We start from the raw sequence: 15,631 nt of genomic DNA, 5'->3' as shown, positions 1-15,631 counted from the left end.
GGACTCCCAAGGGTGGAGGAAATGCTGGCTTCGGTCTAACACTCTTGGGCAGTTCAGCGAGAGAGGACCAAGGAGAACTGTTCACGCACACCAGCGATTGGGTCCGATCCCAGCTACTCGTCACGGTTGTATGTTTTTGCAGTATAACTAATGCGTTATATTCTGTCCTAAACTCCGATTAAGCACAATATACCCATCATATTGGTTGGCACTCGATCCCGATTGTTTGAAAGACCAAAGATAAGCAAATCTCAGCACATGCATTAACAATCTAATATAACCAAAGAATTGGCAATAAGCTCGCTGCTAAAATACTCATTGTACTTTTTTTTCCTCCCCCGCTTTCTAAATTTCATCCCTACTCTTCCGAAAGTATTGACACGATCACTCGGATACGCTCCTCCGGCTGCGATCACCCTCCACCACCTCTGCTCTAGTGGCCATTGTTCACACGTGAGCCTCGACAGCGACCGTCAGTGGGCGAAGTGTGAAGGACATCACAGCCAACACTGACCCTGTTCTCACCCAGAATCCAAACTAGTACACTGCCACCATGGGTCAGTGTTAGCCATCAGGGGCAGCAACCCCTCTGGCAGCCAGCTTTGGCATCCCAGCTGGTGAGCTGAACTAGCCCAGCATGAGGTGGGACATGTGCGAGCACGCGTGTGCAGAACTGTTTCCCAGTGCAAATGCCAGCCCACAGTACAAGTAGACCCTTGCTCGCTGCACTTCATAATCTACAGCTACATAATGGCACCAGAGTATAACTGCTGCTTTACTGTGCGGATATGGCTTTGACAAAAAAATGCCACCATGCTACCGATTAAACTGATTCCATTTGGTGACCGCAGATAACATTCACAGTACGGGTATGGATGAGTACTGGGGTTACCTGGCTGTTGACTTTGCACTGCAGCTGCACAATCTTGTTCTCCATGCCTATGTTGAGGGTCTTGTAGTGCTCCACAGATCTTGCTTCAATCTTCAGCTTCTTAAGCTCGCGCTTTGCCATCATGCGGCGGTAGCAACACTGCAAGTAGACAATGGCGTTTTGGGTCCTCTGGTACTTGCGTTTCGCCATCCAGCCACGCACGCGCTTCTGAAGGACGACAGCCTTTTGTTCCCGCAGGATCTGTTTGGAAAAGAAAACGTTTCAAAAGGTATGCACAGTTATAGCAGAAGCCTTATAATGGCTGCAAGTAAGAAATGATGCTGATAATGTCGGGGGAGTGGGATAAGCTGAAGTGCTCTGGCAGAGAGCCGGCACGGGCTTGACGAGCCGAATGGCCTCCTTCTGTGCTGGAACATGCTATGATTCTAGTATGGGGGCTGTTCTTGAAGTTCAGACGGAGGTATATTTGCAGGCTCCAGGGGCCGTATGGCCAACTCCTGCTCCTATTTCTTACGTTCTTATATTATTGGGGCAGGGCAGAGAGAGATTTGCTCTGCATGTTATATTGGGATGCTTGGCGTTGAGTCTGAAATGGGAAACGCATTTCATTCACCAGCATCAACGTCCTTTATCTTGATAATATTTGCATAACTAGTGTGCCTCCCATATAAAAAGTAATGTAGATTATTTAATTGTGACAGAGTAATAATAATGTCCCATAATTATAGAAATGTCAACATGAAACAAAACACTCCCCCGCCTTTTCCCCGTAACCCTGCAAATTTTTTTCCTTCAGGTCCATATCCAATTCCCCTTTGAAAGCCATGATTGAATCTGCCTCCGCCACCCTTTCAGGCCGTGCATTCCCGATCCTAACTACTCGCTGCGTAAAAATGTTTTTCCTCATGTCGTCTTTGGTTCTTTTGCCAGTCACCTTAAATCTGTGTCCTCTGGTTCTCAACCTTTCCGCCAACGGGAACAGTTCCTCTCTATCTACTCTGTGTAGATCCCTCATGAATTTGAGCAATTCTATCAAATCTCCTCTCAGCCTTCTCTGCTCCAAGGAGAGCAGTGTTCCAGTTTTTCACATCTCACATCAGCCATTCTCTTGATCCATTCTGTGTGGCCTGTGAGTAACATTGCCAATGAACACAGATGTCCACGAGCGGCAATGCTGCCCAAACTCATGTCGCAGAGCGTCTTCACAGAAGAGACCGCGATCCCAGCAACTGGGACTGAAGTTGAGCCTGGATGCTAAAGGCCATTGTCTAAACCCAACGCACCATTTGTTGCTTGGCATTGCACTTATCTTTCTGGATATCGCTCTGAACCATTGAGGCGTTTGGACAGAAGGTGATGACGTGAGCTAGTAAAGCAATTGCTTACCGCCTTGTAGTGTCGCCTTCCCCGGAAGCCTCGTACAAACGACTGGATAACAATGGCTGCTGACCGGATACGCAGGAACTTCTGCCGAGCTGTGTACATGCGCTGGTATTTTTGGATGAGGATTGCCGCCCGGGTCTTACGGAGGAACTGGGCATAGCTGGAATACAACAAGTCCACTGTTATTCAAAGCCTTTGGGGGGGGGGGGGGGCAAAACATATCCTGGGCATCACCTTGACAAAACAGATTTATGTTCAATGTTTCTAGTGGTGGTGGTGGAGGGATAAATGATAGCCAGGACACCAGGAGAACTCCCCTGTTCTTCTTTGAAAAGTGGCAAGAGGTCTGTCGCGAGGCAGGCAGGGCCTCAGTTTAATGCCTCAACTGAAAGCTCGCATCTCCGACAGTGCAGCACTCCCTCAGCACTGCCCTGAAGGGTCAGCTTGAACCCACAATATTCTGACTCACGCTGAGACACCAACTGTTATGTATGTCAACTGAGTTTTACCTGCCACCTGAGGGCGCGAGACTGTCGGAGGCCTAATGGTCACTGGCAGACACGTATATAATAGGCAAGCCGTGTATATAATGTTGGCAGCCATGTTGAATCCTCACTTTGAGAATAAATAAATTGGAGTAAGGTCATGCCTGAACTAGCTCACCGTACTTAGCCTCGTGGAGTTATTCGAGAAGGGTTCCATGTGAACAGCAGTTGAACATGGGTCAGTTGCACCCTCCGGTGACAGGTAAAACACAGTTAACATACACAACACCAACTTTAAATAATACAATCAACTTAATTGACAGTAGAAATTTATGGATATAAAGCAGTAAACATTCAATGCTACCATGAGAGCCAGTTGGGTTTTGCAAGTTTGAACTATTATTGAGCAGGTGGGAAGGAAGAATATTTCTAGAGTTAGTCTTTCTCACTCATTTTATTGGCAGGCGGTGTGCAGAGATTGAGGACAATGTCTGTGAGGTACGGGCCATTCAAACCATCAAAATCATCATTTTCACAAGTTGAGAACCACCAGTACTCACCATTCATTCGCAGAACATTAGCACTTGTTAAGAACAGACGTGCTTTACACTCCTAATGGCTAAAATGCTACAAGTTCTCTGACTGGATCAATGAATCAAAATCCTGAGACTATAAAAAATAAATAACTCATATTGGATACATTTTATACATATACACCCTTCTTTCCATTAAGTCCCTTCTCCAAACAAGGAGGCTTGACTGTGACCCTGTACCTAGACTCTCCGACTAGATGGTGCACACAGGCAACATGGATTGACTCTTTTTTTAATTCATTCGCGGGATGTGGGCGTTGCTGACAAGCCAGCATTTATTGCCCATCCCTAATCGCCCTTGAGAAGGTGGTGGTGAGCCAATTGAGTGGCTTGCTCGGCTATTTCAGAGGGGCAGTTGAAAGTCAACATTGCTATGGGCCTAGAGTCACATATAGGCCAGACTATGTAAGGACACTAGAATTCCTTCCCTAAAGGACATTCGTGAATCAGATGGGTTTTTTACAACAATCTGGTAGTTTCATGGTCAGCGTTAGTGATACCAGTTTTTTTATTCCAGATTTATTTAATTAGTTGGATTTAAATTCACCAGGGGCTATGGTGGGATTTGAACTCGGATCTCCGGATCATTAGTCCAGGCCTCTGGATTACCAGTCCAGTAACAACCACTATGCCACCATTCCCAATTACTCACACTCCAACATCTCCCCATTTCTCAGTGGCACCTCAGGTGAGAACATGGTCCCATGTGGGAGGCCTTACAAATCCCTGCCATCCCACTCCAAGATGCAGTGCCACACATCAGTACACCAGCGTGGGTTCACATTAAGAGATCATTTGTTGCCTTGAAAAGCATCATACCATCTGGCTTGATAGCCCCGCACATATCTCTGAATAGTAATGGCTGCCTTCCGCATGCGCAGGTACTTCTTCCGCTGGAGCCAGCTACGGATGGTCTTCTGGATCCTGATGCAGGCAGCTCTCAGCTTGTCCGCCCGCAGCTTCTCCAAGTAGGCCACTTGCCCAGCACGAAAGAAGATCTTTGTTTTACCAAACTGGTACTTGTCCTGGTCCTGTACGACAAGCACAACATTAGAATAGTGCCATAGAGATGGGAATGTACTCCCCCAAAAAAAAGGACACTTTATCCTGGAACAAATGAATCTGGCTCGCGGTGTGACAATCTCATATCTGGAAATTCAGATATAAATGACCTAAATTAATCAACATCAAAATTCCAATAGTCTGACTGGGTGGGAGTCGACGAGATTGTAGTCCTGCAGGATATCCAGAGTGCTCTCGAATTAAACCGACCAATCCCACAAAGTAGGATGATTTTTCTGGTTTTGAAGATAAACACTTTAATTCTAAGCAGTTCCAAGCAGTTCCTGGCCTAATAAAATGGAGGACTAACTCTGTCTCCGGCCAAAATACTGAGGATGCGTCACAAACCATGCACCCCAACACTGCTGTTGCTGAAATATTCAATTGAGAAGGATTCATAGACACACAAAGGACTGAAAGTGGAAATGTGCACATGATTTAAACAAATGAAAGACATTCTTTATCATATATTACAAATGCATTGCCCTATTATGTTCACAGTTAGGCTGTTGGCGTGTCAATTTATTTATGTGGAATATGTCATTTTAAAGAGCTAAGATAAACAGTAGGTTGAACATTTCTTATTTTAGTGAGGTGGTTGTACTGTCACTGATTTATCAATACTCCTCTTCAAGGTCAGTATTTATCCACACAATCTCCTGTGATCGTGGAATACAGCTTGTACTAAACCAATTCTTCAATTTGCTTTTAATGCCAAATGTTCTATTTCCTTTCACTGAGTACCTTCAAACCATGAGCAGTGACATTTACCGATATTAAAAAGGCAGAATTTGACTATTTATAAATGAGTTAACATTTGAAACATAGAAACATTGAAACATAGAAAATAGGTGCAGGAGTAGGCCATTCGGCCCTTCGAGCCTGCACCGCCATTCAATGAGTTCATGGCTGAACATGCAACTTCAGTACCCCATTCCTGCTTTCTCGCCATACCCCTTGATCCCCTGACTACATCTAACTCCTATTTGAATATATTTAGTGAATTGGCCTCAACAACTTTCTGTGGTAGAGAATTCCACAGGTTCACCACTCTCTGGGTGAAGAAGTTTCTCCTCAACTCGGTCCTAAATGGCTTACCCCTTATCCCTAGACTGTGACCCCTGGTTCTGGACTTCCCCAACATTGGGAACATTTTTCCTGCATCTAACCTGTCTAAACCCGTCAGAATTTTAAACGTTTCTATGAGATCCCCTCTCATTCTTCTGAACTCCAGTGAATACAAGCCCAGTTGATCCAGTCTTTCTTGATATGTCAGTCCCGCCATCCCGGGAATCAGTCTGGTGAACCTTCGCTGCACCCCCTCAATAGCAAGAATGTCCTTCCTCAAGTTAGGAGACCAAAACTGTACACAATACTCCAGGTGTAGCCTCACCAAGGCCCTGTACAACTGTAGTAACACCTCCCTGCCCCTGAACTCAAATCCTCTCGCTATGAAAGCCAACATGCCATTTGCTTTCTTAACCGCCTGCTGTACCTGCATGCCAACCTTCAATGACTGATATACCATGACACCCAAGTCTCGTTGCACCTTCCCTTTTCCTAATCGGTCACCATTCAGATAATAGTCTGTCTCTCTGTTTTTACCACCAAAGTGGATAACCTCATATTTATCCACATTATACTGCATCTGCCATGCATTTGCCCACTCACCTAACCTATCCAAGTCATTCTGCAGCCTCATTGCATCCTCCTCGCGGCTCGCACTGCCACCCAACTTAGTGTCATCCACAAATTTGGAGATACTACATTTAGTCCCCTCGTCTAAATCATTAATGTACAGTGTAAACAGCTGGGGCCCCAGCACAGAACCTTGCGGTACCCCACTAGTCACTGCCTGCCATTCTGAAAAGTATCCATTTACTCCTACTCTTTGCTTCCTGTCTGCCAACCAGTTCTCAATCCACGTCAGCAACCAATCCCATGTGCTTTAACTTTGCACATTAATCTCTTGTGTGGGACCTTGTCGAAAGCCTACTGAAAGTCCAAATACAACCATTAAGATTGGACAACATGCTGTGTAATTATACAATTTGAAAGTGTTACAGGAAGTAACAGTGACACTTGCAGGAAAGGCATGCGAGCCAAAAAGCTTTTGATAGTTTAGAGAGAGAACTTGCACAAAAATATCATGTCATTCTGAGAATGTTACAGCAATTAGACCTAATGATCTTAAAGGGACAGGGTGGGTTACACATAACTACCTGACAGCCGCACTTTAAAAAAAATTCATTCCTGGGACGTGAGCATCGCTGGCAAGACCAGCATTTATTGCCCATCCCTCATTGCCCTTGAGAAGGTTGTGGCGAGCCGCCTTCTTGTACCACTGCAGTCTGTGTGCTGTTAGGCTGAGAGTTCCAGGATTTTGACCCAGCGACGATGAAGGCATGGCGATATACTTCCAAGTCAGGATGGTGTGTGACTTGGAGGGGAATGTGGAGATGGTGATGTTCCCATGGGTCTGCTGCCCTTTTAAAACAGCCCCCAATTTACCATGGAAGATCCACATACAATTTGAAAAATCTTTCCCCTTCTTCCTAGCCCTCATACACATCCTGAATCTAACCAGCGTTACTCAAGACTGAAAAAGTTCACAGGTACAGATATAAACACAGGTGCCTGTCTGTCAACACACTTGAACTGAAATTAGCCACAGATTGTCCTCAAATTACACAGGATGTCAAATGAGCACCTTTGATAAACTTCAGCACGGACCTTTATAATCACTTACTGAGTGACTGCATTGGTCAGGTTGGCAGAGCAATTAGTGACTGAAGATTTATAAAACCCAACCTCTGCTTCTTGCTGTATTTTGTCTTCTCTTTTATTTGAACCTTGCCAGAGCCCAGCATTACGGCCGTTCACCAACGTTTCTCAGTGTAAAAAGAACTGTGGAACTCTCAGAGCAAAACTGTCACCAGTATTATTTTGGTGAGACTGCAATCGCTAATAAAAACATCAGAGCGGAGAATAATTTCCCATGCTATAATTATGTTCCCAGCAGAGTAAGAGCAGCAGCAAGTGCACGTAGTGAATCTCAGACTATACTAGATGCCTATTTCATATCAAAGGAATTCCAGTAAGGTTCTCCTTGATTATTATCTTGGTGGTATTTCAGTACAATTAATCTCCATATCTCAGGGCTAGGCACTGGGTCGAGAGTGGGAGTGTGGAAATCAGTCTCGGCTGTCAGTTTGCTTTCCATTGACCTGCTAAAATCATGTACTTGAGGTCAGGATTGTGCTCAGCTCCCTCCCGCTCCCTCCCGCTCCCTCCCTCCCTCCCTCGCCCCCCCCCCACCCCACAATAAATTTCAGTACTAATACTCTGACAGCACACAGCTCTACAGTTCCACCTCTCGGCCCCATCAGTGTTGTCAAATTGCTTGTCCAACATCCAATCTTGGATGAGCCGCAAATTCCTTCAATTAAATATTGGGAAGGCCAAAGCCACGGTCTTTGGCTCCCACTACAGTCTCCATATCCTTGGCGCCGATTCCATCCCCCTCCCTGGCCGCTGTCCCGAGTTGAACAGACTGCTCACAACCGCAGCACCCTATTCAACCCCATATCATCAAAAATAACTTGGCGTTTATATGCTGCCTTTAATACAGAAAGACAAACGTAATCAGACAAAAATAATACCGAGCCGAAGACAACGACAGCAGGAAGGCTGTCAAAGAAGTGGATATTAATTATCGTATTACAAGAGGAGAGGGAGGTGGAGGAGTCGAGGCAGGGAATCCCAGAGCATGAGGCTTAGACAGCTGAAGGCATAGCCACCAATCGTGGGCCACCAAAGGAGGCCAGAGCAACACAGAGTTCGTGGAGATGGGGCTGTAGGTGGTTACAAAGATAGGAAGAGGCAAGGCCATGATAGGATTTAAACAGAGGGATAATCATTTTAATTTTGAGGCGCGAGAGCCACCAGAGGTCACCAAGGACAGAGGTGATGGGCAAGCAGGAAGGAGAGCGGGATGCAATATGGGCAGCAGAGTTTTGAATAAGTTGAAGTTTCAGATTGTAGTCTGTGTAAGGACAGCATTGCAATAGTTGTGCCTGGATTTGACAAAACCACGAATTAGGGTTTCAGGAACCGTTGGACTGATGTAAGGGCAGAGGCAGACAACATAACGGAGGTGGAAGGAGGTTTTTTTTTTGTCCTTGGGAGGATATGGGGTCAAAAGCTTAGCTCAGGGTCAAATAGGACGCTGAGATTGCGAACAGTCTGGTTCAGCCTACGACAGTGGCAAGAAGCCAATAATCATCAGCCTTTATGTGGAAGCTGACCCCATATCCGAGGGTGAATTTGCCAAGGGGCAGCATGTAGACAGAATGATAGAATGGTTATAGCACAGAAGGCAGCCTTTCGTCCCGTCAAGCCCGTGCCAGCTAGTCCCACTCCCCTGCCCTTTCCCTGTAGCCCTTTTTTTTGCTTCAGATATCCAACTCCGTTTTGAAAGATAAGATTAAGTCTCCACCACACTTTCAGGTCATGCATTCCCGATCTTAACCACTCGCATGTAAAGTTTTTTCTTACGTCACCTTTGGGGTTTTTTTTGCCAATCACCTTAATCTTTGTCCTCTGGTTCTCGACCCTTCTGCCAATGGGAACAGTTTCTCTCTATCTACTCTGTTGACCCCTCATGATGAGGAAGAAAAGGGAGCCACGGTTAACCCTAGGTGACTCCAGTGGTAATGGTGTTGGGATAGGAAGAGAAGTTATTGCTCGAGATGCTCTGGCTATGATCGGATAGGTAGGAGTGCAACCAAGCAAGGGTAGTCCCAGCATCCTCTCCATCACAAACATCGCCTATTTCTACCAGCATAATATCTACCACCTCTGGCCCGACCTCAGTCCATCTGCTGCAGAAACTCTCATCCATCACTTCCAGACTCGACTATTCCAATACGTTCCATCCTCCATAAACCTCAGCTCATCCAAAACTCTGCTACCTGTATCCTATACCTCACCAAGTCTGGCTCGCCCATCACTCCTATCCTTGCTTACCTACACCTTAAATTTAAAATTCTCATACTCATGTTTAAATCTCTTCATAAACTGCCCCCACCCAATCTCTATAACCTCCCACAGCCTACATGCCCCCAACTCTCCATTATTTTGTTCCAGTCCGTTGCACATCCTCCACTATTGGCGACCGTGTCTTCAGCTACCTGGGTCCCATGCGTGGAATTCCCTTCCTCAGCCACCCTCTGTTTCTTTAAGATCCTCCTTGACGAACTTTTGTCCACCCCTCTTAATATCTCCTCCTTTGGCTGATTGTTTTTCTTATTATGCCTCTGTGAAGCACCTTCGGATGCTTTTCTATGTTAAAGGCACGATATAAATGCAAGTTGTCATTAGCTTAATTGTGTATGTGGTCTCATAAGAAGAATAAGCACTTGGACAAGGTTCCAGAGAGCTACCTGCCCCAGCATGTGTCACCACATTCAGGGAAAATTGAGGGCAGGGAAATAGTTAGTTTTCCTGTGGAAATTGAAAACTGGGAACAGTAAGGAAGTGGATGGGACAGTTAGAAGGGTAGGCTAGATGGACCAATGCTCTTCTGCCCAAAACACTATGATTGACCATTACTATATATCTATGAAAACATTAAGCCTGCATTGAACGGTTAAGGAAAAGAACAATGGCTAAGTCCGCATGATTCAAATGATCACCTTTATTAACTTTTCCAGGACATTTCTGCACGTCAACTTTTTGTCACTGAGGACATCTTTTTGCTTCATCAGGACACGATAGCGATTGAAGAATTCTTGATACGTCCACCTGAAAACCCAAAAACTCAATGGATCAAAGACTTTCAAGTTCGCAGTAAAAATGCACAAAGCGCAAAACATGAACATAAACCTCAAATAAAAAATGCCTCAGAGCAACGCTGGTCTAAGACCACCTCACATGACGAAAGAATGGGATTTCCAGATTCCTTCTGGCTGGTTCACACTACCTGGACGGGAAGCCGGCAGCACTTATCCGAATGGTTTCCAGCACACCACAGGCCCGCAGCTGTTGCACTGCCCGTTTCGGATCAAACCTACGGAAACACATTTAGAGGTCAAGTTAATGTTATCGACAGAGATACCAAATGATCAGATGAACTAGCCCGGCCAGACTTTAAACTGAAGGAATTCAAATTTCAAAAACGGACAATTAAAAGACCTGCGGAGAATTTTAGCTCCAGCGAGAAGGATGTTCAACTCGAGGCTTCAACTAGAAGGTTTCTGAACTCGGCCCAAAGTCGGTAAAGGGTAATACTTGGGCCCAAGGTTCCAGTCACTTTACAGTCACAATCATACAGTGAGCTCGTATTCATCTCCTCTCCTACTCTAAGAGTCAATTGAGCAAAGAATGTTGAGACGGCGAATGGTGTTGCCCGGTCATGCAATAATCCAATTTGTAACCCCAATTACTGCAGTGAAAGAATACACTTCAGACCCAAACAGCAAACATAATCCACTCTAAAGTGGCAACATTGTTTACTATGGAGGCAACTTTGGCCCCTGTTTTGTTACAGTCATGGTCATCACTACACAGATGGTCATGTCCACCACTACACATGGTCATGTCCACACATGGTCATGGTCACCACTACACAGATGGCCATAGTCACCACGACACAGATGACCATTGTCACCACTACACAGATGACCATGTCCACCACTACACAGATGACCATGGTCACCACTACACATAGTCATGTACACACTGCAGACAAAGATAGTATCCCATTGCTAGGTTGCTCAGCACAAACAAATGTAGTCAATTTAGGACCAAATTTCACCAGCAGCACATTTTTGAAGTTTAATCACATTAATGCCAAACTTCGGAATTTTTTTCAGTTTAAATTCTCGGTGGATTGATGAAGCCTTTGTTAAACTGGCTATCCTTATGCAGTTTATTGATAGCCTGATCCAAAATGCAAACCACTTTCTCATTTGTCAACATCCAACCATATAAACATGCTTCAGAGTTACAGGGTTAATCATTTGGAGTTTGGGCTCTTGCTTCACCTTTTAACAGAGAAATTGATCTATGTGCAGATTTCAAGAGTGAAAGTCGTCACTTCATCTTCCTTTTAAATTGTGCTTTTATGAGCTCAAAAACTCTCCAATGAAATTTATAAAACTATCACAGAGAAATATTTTAAAAAATCATATTCCATCCTGATCTGAAATGAGTCACATAGCTTGAAGCTCTTGCGTCACCTCTGGAGAGGAGTGGGCATTGGGACATTAAACAGCAACAGCCCAAAGTACTGCAGCTCTCACCAGCTGCCAATGTCAGTCATTACATGTTCTCTGTTCCCTCTGCAGTAGGAACAGTTCTCGTGATGGGCAACACTGAATAACTTCTGCACTGCCGCTTCCCCACAGTGCAATTGCTACACATTTATGTTGGATAAGGAGGAGCACATCAATGGAATATCCCAGCTACAATCTGCTCCTGATGATTGTCATTTTTACACAATAAAAAATGAATTATCCAACAATTTGAATTAAGCAATGCAAATAACACAGCGAAGCGCTAAAAATATTGAATTAGCAGACCAGCTGAATTTTGGCGCTTTGAGTTAAGAGTCTATTCATGAACAGCACTGTGTCTATTTGATATGCTACACAGACCCCAAGAATCTGGGGGCTTAGATGAATTGATCAGTTCATTTTCTAACGTGTTCGTCAAATTTATTACGTTTCTTAAATTATTGAGTGTCTCAATGACTTGGTAGAACATCAGACTGCAAACTGTCCTTAAAACACACCCATGCCCTGTTCGTGAGAATGATCTTCGTGATTTATTTGTCATTTATAAGGGAGGCCATCTTCCCCACTCAACGCACAGACAGACTGAGAATTCAACTATTCCCACTGTGAATCTGACATTGCAGGTCAGCTATCGAGGAACTACTGACCTCCATTAAACCATTCGCCTAAAACTTGGGTTAAAAACAGGACTTCTCCTTTGTTAATGATCCGTCGCCCCACTTACACAACCGCTCTTTATTCAGCTTCGGTGCCAGTTTTGCAGCTGCTCAATATGCAAATTTGTGGTTAAATGGGACAAAATACAAATTTATGGTTAAATGGGACAAAATGCAAATTTGTGGTTAAAGGGGACAACATGCAAATCCGTGGTTAAATGGGACAACATGGTGAGCTGCACAGCTGTTTGACAATAGAAAGAGCCTCTCGTGCTTTCAAAATGCCGCAAATGGGGACAACCTGAATCAAACTGTTCTCCCCCTCCCCCCCCCCCCCCCCCTCACACAACCGGGTTTGAATTCCCACACTAACACAAAAGCAAAATACTGCAGATGCTGGAATCTGAAATAAAAACAGAAAACGCTGGAAATCTCAGCGGGGCAGGCAGCATCGGTGGAGAGAGACAGAGTTAACGTTTCGGGTCGATGACCCGATGTCAGAACTGCTGATTTGAATGCCCAGTGGTTTTCGGCTCTGAAAGTACAGCGCATCTGCCAAATTTTTTCGAGGGGATGAAGACGACGAAACTCAGTTCAGAAACAGAGTTGGAGAAACCTTTACAATGGCGAATTTCCTCTGATTATGCATCATTGTGAAAGATTATTTTTCAATCCCCGCTCATTATGCTTTTTAACTAGTATCATTTCCGAGTTATGTGTTGTACTTTTAAGAGAAGGTGGCGCACAGAGTGAGGAAACGGCCATTCAGCTCATAAGAATTAGGAACAGGAGTAGGCCATCTAGCCCCTCGAGCCTGCTCCGCCATTCAACAAGATCACGGCTGATCTGGCCGTGGACTCAGCTCCACTTACCCGCCCGCTCCCCGTAACCCTTAATTCCCTGATTGGTTAAAAATCTATCCATCTGTGACTTGAATACATTCAATGAGCTAGCCTCAACTGCTTCCTTGGGCAGAGAATTCCACAGATTCACAACCCTCTGGGAGAAGCTCAACAAACTCTCTCCATCCACAGGCTATGTACAATCTGGCCCATCGTGAACTCTACTGTGCCCATTTCATTTCCTGAGGGAAGTTTCTGTATAAATACTCACTGATCCCCCAAAGATTATCAAGCAATCTACCACTGTAGGTGATTGCAAAGGATGAGGTTCAGAGAAAGGAAAGTCTACCGCAAGCAATTTTTATAAACAGTTACTGGGAATGTTTAAAGAAGCTGTATTTGACACACCTACATTATTGTTGTGGTTCCACCGACAAGCTTTAGTTTAAAATGTTACAAGTGAAGGGTCTTTAGCCAGTAGCCCCTGCCTCCGTGTGGGTGGGCTGAGGGAACCCACCAGGATCCTGATCCCGTTTCCCACGCGCTTGAGCTACAGAGACAGACACAACAATTGTCATGACCATCGCTCCGAGTGCAGGGCTAATGGAGGGGAGGAATTCAGCTGCGATAGGGGATTGGTTTCCTAACGCTTCAAAATACAATTGGGGAGAAATTCGTTATAGCCTGCTTTGAGATGCTGATACCGTCTGGGCGCTAATTTTAGCACCGGCCGATGTTTACCGTCTCCAACCGGGATATTCAGTATTAGCGCCCCAAGAGGGGAGTGGAGCACTAAGGGTAGCGCTGCAGGATATTTGGAAAAGCAAAATTCGGTCAGGCAGAGTCAGCATGGATTTATGAAGGGGCAGTCATGTTTGACAAATTTGCTGGAGTTCTTTGAGGATGTAACGAACAGGGTGGATAAAGGGGAACCAGTGGATGTGGTGTATTTGGACTTCCAGAAGGCATTTGACAAGGTGCCACATAAAAGGTTACTGCACAAGATAAAAGTTCACTGGGTTGCGGGTAATATATTAGTATGGATAGAGGATTGGCTAACTAACAGAAAACAGAGAGTCGGGATAAATGGTTCATTCTCTGGTTGGCAATCAATAACTAGTGGGGTGCCGCAGGGATCAGTGCTGGGACCCCAACTATTTACAATCTATATTAACGACTTGGAAGAAGGGACTGAGTGTAACGTAGCCAAGTTTGCTGATGATACAAAGATGGGAGAAAAAGCAATGTGTGAGGAGGACACAAAAAATCTGCAAAAGGATACAGACATGCTAAGTGAGTGGGCAAAAATTTAGCAGATGGAATATAATGCTGGAAAGTGTGAGGTCATGCACTTTGGCAGAAAAAGCATGTTATTATTAAATGGAGAAAGATTGCAAAGTGCTGCAGTACAGCGGGACCTGGGGACATTGTGCATGAAACGCAAAAGGATAGTATGCAGGTAAAGCAAGTGATCAGGAAGGCCAATGGAATCTTGGCCTTTATTGCAAAGGAGATGGAGTATAAAAGCAGGGAAGTCTTGTTACAGCTGTACAGGGTATTGGTGAAGCCACACCTGGAATACTGCGTGCAGTTTTGGTTTCCATATTTACGAAAGGATATATTTGCTTTGGAGGCAGTTCAGAGAATGTTCACTAGGTTGATTCCAGTGATGAGGGGGTTGACTTAAGAGGAAAGGTTGAGTAGGTTGGGCCTCTACTCAATGGAATTCAGAAAAATGAAAGGTGATCTTATCGAAACGTATAAGATTATGAGGGGGCTTGACAAGGTGGATTCAGAGAGGATGTTTCCACTGATAGGGGAGACTAGAACTAGAGGGCACGATCTTAGAATAAGCGGCCGCCCATTTAAAACGGAGATGAGGAGAAATTTCTTCTCAGTGTTGTAAATCTGTGGAATTCGTTGCCTCAAAGAGCTGTGGAAGCTGGAACATTGAATAAATTTAAGACAGAAATAGACAGTTAAACGATAAGGAGATAAAGGGTTATGGGGAGTGGGCGGGGAAGTGGAGCTGAGTCCATGATCAGATCAGCCATGATCTTATTGAATGGCGGAGCAGGCTCGAGGGGCTGTATGGCCTACTCCTGCTCCTATTTCTTATGTTCCTATAATGAGGTTCTGGTGCTAGGAAACCAGCATCCACGCGCCTAAAGGGGAGGTCAGCTGGAATACCCGAAAAATGAGAGAAAGCTGAAGGGACCATTGGAAACATCAGCAGCAGAATGTCAGACCTCAGAGAATCACAGCAATGTTCAAAGGTTTTACACTGAACACCCACCTGCTCCTGTTCTAACATAGCGTCCTGGGAGCTGCCACGGAACGCCTGCCTGTCGGTCGATGATGGCGTCAGGCGCTACAACAGGCGAAAGGAGTGCAGTATGGGGTCATAGCTCTAACGTGGC

General features: G+C 45.0%; 1 protein-coding gene across 4 annotated transcripts in view; it reads right to left on the bottom strand.

Moving 5' to 3' along the window:
* The window catches only part of myo5aa (myosin VAa), a 203,929-nt gene that overhangs the window by 50,077 nt on the left and 138,221 nt on the right, over positions 1-15,631 (bottom strand). For all 4 annotated transcript variants that reach the window (XM_070858409.1, XM_070858410.1, XM_070858411.1 and 1 more), the window contains 5 exons: positions 10,399-10,485; positions 10,112-10,220; positions 4,173-4,384; positions 2,279-2,435; positions 893-1,132 (listed from right to left, as the gene is read on the bottom strand). In XM_070858409.1, coding sequence (XP_070714510.1) covers positions 893-1,132; positions 2,279-2,435; positions 4,173-4,384; positions 10,112-10,220; positions 10,399-10,485 — 805 coding nt within the window. The remainder of the gene's footprint in view (positions 1-892; positions 1,133-2,278; positions 2,436-4,172; positions 4,385-10,111; positions 10,221-10,398; positions 10,486-15,631) is intronic.

Source organism: Pristiophorus japonicus, chromosome 17 (genome assembly GCF_044704955.1).
Source record: "Pristiophorus japonicus isolate sPriJap1 chromosome 17, sPriJap1.hap1, whole genome shotgun sequence".
NCBI lineage: Eukaryota > Metazoa > Chordata > Chondrichthyes > Pristiophoridae > Pristiophorus > Pristiophorus japonicus.
Note: the sequence above shows the minus strand (reverse complement) of the source record. Positions and strands in the feature narration are given on the sequence as shown.